Source organism: Protobothrops mucrosquamatus, unplaced genomic scaffold, assembly GCF_001527695.2.
Source record: "Protobothrops mucrosquamatus isolate PMUCROS unplaced genomic scaffold, P.Mucros_1.0 scaffold_245, whole genome shotgun sequence".
NCBI classification, from domain to species: Eukaryota; Metazoa; Chordata; class Lepidosauria; order Squamata; family Viperidae; genus Protobothrops; species Protobothrops mucrosquamatus.
Genome location: NW_015386321.1, coordinates 765,454 through 773,774, shown reverse-complemented (window position 1 = coordinate 773,774; position 8,321 = coordinate 765,454). Strand labels below are relative to the sequence as shown.

At 39.9% G+C, this 8,321-nt stretch overlaps 1 protein-coding gene across 1 annotated transcript in view; it reads right to left on the bottom strand.

Annotated features, from left to right (window-relative positions):
- Positions 1-8,109, bottom strand: part of KCTD16 (potassium channel tetramerization domain containing 16) — a 25,242-nt gene extending 17,133 nt beyond the window's left edge. The window contains exon 1 of the mRNA XM_015830523.1: positions 7,278-8,109. Coding sequence (XP_015686009.1) covers positions 7,278-8,109 — 832 coding nt within the window. The remainder of the gene's footprint in view (positions 1-7,277) is intronic.
- Between the last annotated feature and the right edge of the window lie 212 nt (positions 8,110-8,321).

The following is an 8,321-nucleotide window of genomic DNA, read 5'->3' as shown; positions in this document are numbered from 1 at the left end:
TAATAATAATAATAATAATAATAATAATAATAATAATAATAATAATAATAATAATAATAATAATAATAATAATAATAATAATAATAATAATAATAATAAAGTTGGAAGGGACCTTGGAGGTCATCAAGTCCAACCCCCTGCTCAGGCAGGTAACCCTATACCATTTTGGACAAATGGCTGTCCAGTTTCTTCTTAAAAATTTCCAGTGTTGGCGCATTCACCGCTTCTGGAGGCAGGTTGTTCCACTGGTTAATTGTTCTAACTGTCAGGAAGTTTCTCCTTAGTTCTAGGTTGCTTCTCTGATTAGTTTCCATCCATTGCTTCTTGTCCTGCCTTCAGGCGCTTTGGAAAATAGCTTGACTCCCTCTTCTTTGGGGCAGCCCCTGAGATATTGGAAGATTGCTATCATGTCCCCCCTCGTCCTTCATTAAACTAGACATACCCAATTCCAGCAGCTGTTCCTTACATGCTTTAGCCTCCAGTCCCCTAATCATCTTTGATGTCAAGGCATTGTTGGAAATCCAAATCAAAGTTAGTCTGTGTTGCTCAGAGCATCACTACTAAGACTATTGGTGCAACCTTCTACCTGCACAAGGAAGAATAGAGGTGGTAAAAACAATTGATGGAAAGAGACCCCCCCCCCATACAGAACTTTTCCAGAATGCATTCAGATTTAGAACTGGCGATATCCTCATAAACTCCCATAAACAACTATCCTGCACCTTCAGGATGCCACGATTTTATATACTGAGCACAGTTTTTAGAGAAATTGTAGAGAACCAATGCAAGTGGCATCTTGAACACTGAAAGGGGGGAAAGAGGCAAAACGCACTTCTTCTCATGAAAAAGGAGCAGCAAAGAGAAAAGAAGGAAAATGAAGAGCAAAACGGGAGGGGGAGGGGAGATGCCCTAGAGAAGTAATAGGGAATCTACTGAATCCAAAGAAAGCTGAAGCAGTAATTCGTTCAACAGGAAGCACAAAATCCTCTGTTTTAACCTTTATCATACAAAGAGACTGTAATCCACAGGTCTGTTCAACACACACACACACACACACACAGCCACAATCTTCTATCAGCCTAGTTTAAAACTGGAGCACAGCACAGCTGCCCTGAACATGCAGAATGAATTTGCTTTCGCTTCCCAGCATCTACTTTATCTCCATTCACCCAGCAAAACAGAAATAGTTTTGCTGTGCTGGCTGCCTTTTAGTGCATCTGCAAGTACAAACAAAGGCAAGTCCCCTGTAGGAATTGGGGGTATTTGCCTGACTCCTCCAGGAAGAGAAACAAGATCTCTCTCCATTTTGTGTTACTTCCCTGACATCTGCGCAATGACTTAATCGATAGCTTTTGTTAATCCATCCGAATATTGGGAATGCAGGATGCAGTATTTCCACCTTCAAAAAACCCCAAAAACTTCACAAAAGAAGGACTTTATATAATCAAATGGTTTTTCTCTTCTCCTTTGAAAAGTAAGAAATCTTTCAATCAGATGTTTTATCTTCCCTGTGCATCTGGATAGGAGGTCCCTAAGTTGATCGGAAAGAATGTCTTTGCTAACTAGTTGCTTTAGTAATACCTCCCACTGTTTCGGGCCATTAACCTAAACTCAACAGCTTGATGAATTAATGCTTATAGAGGCACAGTTGGCAGCTCTAATTAAATAATTATGGATATGCAGCTGTAAAGAAGCTGGAATGCCCCATTAGAAAACCAGCTGTCAGTTTTATTGGTCCTCAGAGTTTGTGAAATTTGATGTTAAGGGGGTTTCACCGTTCTATACATTTTCAAAATGAATTTCTAGGATGTCCAAGAGGGGATTCAAAAATATTCATATCAAAGATGCATCTCAGCAAAAAATCAAATATTATGCAGCAAAGTGTATGATGTATCCAGGTATAATTGCTTGAGCAAATGTACCAGTCCCTAGTGTTGCTTTGGATCTATTGGCAAAATGGGAGGTGTTATTTTATCCTAAGTTGCCAAGTGATTATTTACATTCATGAATCCATGGAGGGGATAAAAGAGGCTCTCATATGGAACAAGAGGTATTGAGAGTTGGGTGATGTTCAGATTTAATAATTAATGAAAATAACATTTTTTTCTTAAGAAAAGATACTACTTTTAACAGCAAGATCTCTGTGCAGTGACCTTTTATTTCCACCACAGGCACTACATCAGCACTTCACCAGCATCATTCTGTCACAAAAATTGATCCAGGTTAATGGATTTCACACACACACCCACTGGTTCAGGAGACTTAACATCTGACTCAGGGCAGGATAAAACATTCCCCTGGATGGAATTGGTATGCAATTTAGGAGACTCGGGAAACCTAAGAAGGGTACTTCCTAAGGAGAATGGGGTTCAAGAGGTGACAGTTTCATGAATTTTTAAATTGGGAAATTTTGATTCAACGGACTCTTGACTTCACTTTGGGCTGGAGCCTGGATATGGACTTTGTTATTACATTTCCTGATCCAGATGGCTCCTCCTGCTTTGCATCAGAGTCCTATCCAAAAAGTGGGCTCTTGGGACATCCATTGATTTAATAGGTGCCAAATTTCTGAGTGTCTACATCAGGAGTATCAATCTGCTAACCTGCGGACCAAATGCATCATTGCCCACCCCATTGCCGGCAATGGCAAAAAAGTTGCGATACATCGCGACACGTCATGTGATGTTGCGGGTTTGACACCCCTGGTCTACATATTATATAAAGAAGAATTGATCAATTTGGATCCACTGATCAGAATAAAACCTAGTTGTTTCTAGCATGCTAAATGTCTCTGAATTAAATTATGAATTGATCCTTTTGTGGAAGCTGGATAGAGGAAGTGCAGCCTTTGATGCCATTGGTCATAGCATCCTTCTGGACCAACTGCAAGGGTTGGGGGTTAGAGGCAGTGCTTTTTTTCTAAAAAAAAAAAAAAAAGGTGCTGGAACTCACACACGTCATACACCCCGCCTTGCCTACCCTACAAGGTTCCATCCAAAAAAGATGCCGGAACTCCGTTCTGGGCGTTCTATGAGAAAAAAAGCCCTGGTTAGAGGTACTACTCTACAGTAATTCTGCTCCTTCCTAAGTACAGTAGGCAATTCTAATCTGCCTACCTGGCAACTGGGGGAGCAGTTAAGTCTTCAAAAGTAGCAGGGCTGGGAGAACTCAAACCTTTGGAGGGATAGTATTCCAAAGGGGAGATCAGGTAGAGTAAAAGTATGCCACCAAAGTCCTATCAGATGGCACTGATTTAAAGATGGGACCTGGAGCATATCCACTTTGTCAGAACTTATTGGATGGGCAGAATGAATGGGAGACTGGTGGTCTTTCAGATAAAGAGGTCCTATGCCAAGAAGGGCTTTATACAGTAGATCACAACCAGCACTTTTAATTGCGCTTGGCAGCTGACTAGGAAGCAATTGCCCAGGTGTTCCATAGATAACACCTCTGCCCACACCACTGTTCTGGATCAGCTGCAGCTTCCAAATGGCATCCCAATCTTGTATATTGCAATAGTCCACACAAAAGTTGTTGAAGATATGAGTGACCACTGGATTGTATTCCCAGTCCAAGAAAGGATGTAACTATCACACCAAATGTATTTCAGCAAAGTCCCCACCCTACCCCAGCAACAGCAGTCATCTGCTCTTTAAGCGGGGGGGGGGGGGGGTTGAGTCCCTCCCACCCCAAATGCCATACTAGTTGTATCTGAAGGAGTACTATCCCATTTAGAATTAAAAACAGCAAAGGTTTGATTCAGAGAACACAAAACATAATGTGACTTGGTCTTTCCAGGGTGGAGTTTAAACCTGCTTCTTCCCATCCAGATCCAAACAAGTAGCACTTGATCATCCCAAGAAAAAGGCTTGTAGGAGCATATTGACAAACATCAAGTCTTATGGCACCCACACATAAGAGGCCTCAGTTGCAACCACTCCTGCCAGTCAACACCAACATCAACTGGAACCTGCTGTGAAAAAAGAAGAAACGCAGTATTGTGCCTCCCAGTCCTGATCTCCACATTCTGCCCAAAAGGATACCATGATGAATAGAATCAAAGGTTGCTGAAAAGATAAAAGAGAACCAGAACAACTATACCACCACTATCCCGGTTCTCACAGAAGTCAACAATAAACATGATCAATGCTGATTCTGTACTATGTCCCCAGTCTGGGACCTAACTGAAAAGTTTTCCAACAGTTATGATTGTTATAAAATGTTCCTTGTCCAATGAAAGATTGAGTGCTTAGAGAATTAGGCTGGGGTTAGATTTAACATGGAACCCTCTGGACTACCAAAACTTAGTCCCTATGTCTCAACAAATCTTATCATTGTACAGATAAATTGTGAGGTCATCATATATATGCTACCTTAAGAGCCAAAGAGGAAAAGAGGGATATAAGAAAAAGAAAAATGAAGAAAAGTCTTAAATCCAAGTATGACTATGTCCTTGCATTGATAACTTGGGGGAGATAGATCAGTCGGAGAAAGCCCATCCATTCATGACACCAAGTGACAAGTTGCAACAACAGCACCATCAATCATCAATGATGATGTGAATTATAGTACCAAACGTCCAAAAGTACCTTCCTAGACATGCTGTTTGTGTGAGAGAGCACTGCAAAAATTGATCATAACAATTATTTGTTCTACAAGTGACATATTTTAAGGAATGGGGGAAGAGAAGAACCATTTTTAACATTTAAACGGAAAGGTTATTATGAAATCTCTTAGCAAGTAAATCATACTTTTGTAAGCATTGTTCTTCCTCTCAGAGAAGCTTTTGTTTTTGTATAAAACAAAACAAGCTCAGGGGTTTTTTTATATACAAAAACAAAAACATAAATAAAACCATCTATAGAAATGTGCCTGGGTGATATGTTGTGAAGGAAACCAATAATACTTCCTTTAAGATAGTTCCATAAATGAAGTGATATTGTCTACTCCCAGCCACTAGTCTTTTGAATCACAAGTATCTGTCTCTTAGTTGATGTACTGGCCTTGGAAGAAGTAATCTTTCAGATATTTCAGTTCTGAGCCATTTTAGGGTTTGGTGTGAATATTTTAAATTCACACGCAATATATTGTATTGCTATGGATGCCATAACGAAAATATACTGTAGCTATGGATGCCATAACTGAAAAGGCCACCTCTTGTGCCCATGTATAATAAAATATAGTCTCATAACCAGTGCTTTTTTTGTAAAAAAAAAAAAAAAAAAAAAAAGGTGCCGGAACTCACACATGTTATACAACCCGCCTTGCCTACCCTACAAGGTTCCATCCAAAAAAGGTGCCGGAACTCCGTTCTGGGCGTTCTATGACAAAAAAAGCCCTGCTCATAACATACTTAACAGCCCCATTGCTACCACCACAATCACTACCTACAAACATATTATCCATGTACATACTATACTGTGAGAGGATTCTCCTTGGTATGAGTTCCTAAACTGTTAAAACCCTTGTACATCATTAAAATTTTGAAATCAGCTACAACTTTGCAATCATCTTCTAGAACCTATTGCATGCAGGTCCCTTGATGTATCGTGAGTAATCTAAATGGAAAATTAACAAAATATGGATCATTGGGGGAAACTCCTGTTCAGGATTCAGGGAGGTCATAGCTGTTAAATCTGTCAGAACTGACCGAATGGACTTTGGGTCATTGATGCTATTCTGAATGACAGAGATGAATCCAGTGGTGCATCAAAGCTAGGGGATTATTTTGTGTTTTGAGGGACAGGAGTATACATCATCCAGAGTCATAGACCTATGTAAATCATGGATCTATGAACCAACAGTGCAACCTATTTCCATTTAATAGGATTCAGCCTTTGTTAATTGGCACTGAGACATTGTTCCAATACCAATACTTCCTCTTCTCCTGAATCTGATAAGATTTAGAGTCATCATCGTACTTCAAGGCTCTTGATGGCCAGTGGTTTCATATAGATAAAAAAACCTCAATATTTAAAAAGAAATCAGAAAAAGAAAATACTAAAATTTAAAACAACAATCCAAAAGGAAAATGAGAAGCTAATTAACAGCATGAATATCATTGATTTTAACTACAACATTGGCAATCTCTAATGTTTTCTCATTTGCCTAATATAGATACAAATAAGGAATCCAACTGTTCTAAAACAAGCAAAATCACCAATAATCAATCATGTACAATCATATACAATCATTCTGTTTTTTGTTGATTACTTTCAAAAATAGAGTGGATCAGAGGATTTTAGCAAAAAAAAGCCCTTTATATAAATTAACATTAAAGTACATTAAGTATTCTAATATAAAACATGCCATAAAATTTCCCAACATAAGCATCCCTTTAAATTACATTTCCAATTAAGTTACTAATTCAAGTATTAGCATTTATTACTGAACCATAATAAGAACAACATTGCAATTTCTGTATTACTTTTCAATACTACAAGCACTCATTTAAATGCAGAGTAACAGGGAAAAGCAATTCAATTCCATACTGTTGTTCACAGAAATTGAAAATCTGATTTTGATGAGGATCAAATATATGCAGATACTTGTATATATACAGTTGTGGAATCAAACTATATTGCTGTCAGAAAAAAAACCAGCAAAACATTATGTCAGATAACTGACGAGACCCCTTAAAGCCAGCAAAGTAGCAATGCTCCTTATGTCAGAATTATTATTAGAATATCATTCTTCAGCAACCAGCCACTATTTTAAAATGTGTATTTTTAAGAAAAAGGCTCCCGTTAGAAAAGGGATGGAATGAGTAGATTTTGATTTCCTCCGCTGCATGAAAGCAAGTTAAATTGTTGACAGATGATTTTGCTGACTGTGCATGATTAGTCCAAACCGCCCCCCAAATTAAATCATATTTGAAAATTTGCTGTAAATTAAATCAGCAATCCCTTTTTGTGAGCTTTGATCGCACTAAGTGAATTCTCAGGTAACACGTCAGACAATCCAATTAAATAGCTAACATAAAAGAGATAGTAGTGTCTCTGTATTTGTCTTTGAATGTGCGTTTGGACGTAAGGAGGATCCAGAAATTCTGGCAGTCTGTGCTGCCACCTAGCCAAGACCGTACCACCGAATTTACAGTCAATCTGTGTGTTCAAAAGACTTGTTCTAAACTTATCCCCCTTGGACCCTGTTTTGCTAGAATAAAACTCAAATTAAAAGCACAGGCAGTGAGTGATGTACAAACTAGACAGGGGCCCCCTCAAAAGAAGCAGAACTTCAAGCGAACTGAACCAATATCAGACATTGTTTGTACTTACGATAAAAGACATATTCTGTGTAGCTGGACCACACTTTATCATCAGTGTACTGATTGACAAAAGAAGCCGTCACAGAGGAATTGCAGGCTACCATGTGGAATCCACATTCTGACAACATATCAAAAGCCCGTTCCAGGTGCCTGAACTTCAGGTAGAACCTAGAGGTGTATCTATCAGGAGCTCGGTCCGGGTCTCTGCTTTCATTCAAACTTTCTCCAAAAACTTCTTTGACGAGAGCAATCCTGCCACAAACCAAAATCCTCGGGACTCTTCTGAATTTGGCATCTGCTTGGGTCTCCCTGCCCACGGGACATGAACCTCTGTAGCCAATGGTGACGAAGCCCCACTTTTTATCCGAGGCCAGGAGAGATGAAGGGGCACATATTCTTGTGTCACTGCTTTGGGAAACCTCCTCATAGTCACTATGGCAATAATCATCAGGGCTCTGCTTGATCTCATCAGGCGTCAGAAGTTTGACCAAATCTGGGAGCTGAAAGTACTCGGCTTCCCTCTTGAGCCTTCCTCGCTCTGGAAAATGATCGGGCAGGACCACCTGCTTGTCCCTGAGATAGTCCAGAATGTAACGGAATAGGAATCCATCTCGATCAATGAAAATCCTTCCCTTGGAATCTTTGGCCAGATCATTGGCTGTCTCTCTTTTGGAAGTGAACATTTTCCAAAGCAGGGAGTGAGGAAGGCCTGTTAAGGTGGAGAGGCGAGTGAAGTAAACCTGGCCCCCCACATTCAGCTCTATCACCTCTGGGAAGAGTTGTGCAGCAGTTGCTGGTTCTCTAGGAGGGAGGTAAGTTCTGCAGTTTCCACTCAAGGCCATGGTACTTTCAAAACCAACCAACCAAAAGTTATGGCAGAGCTCCCACTGACACCCAAGGTTTCAACAAGGTGCCGAGATCCGTTCCCCCAAGGATCTCCTAACATTTAAGGAGCCTGGGATCTGCGGGAATGGTGGGGAGGGAAAATGGAAAGGAAGATGTGGGATTGGGGGTTTTTTTTCTTCAGTTTTTCCTAGAAAGGATGATCATAAAA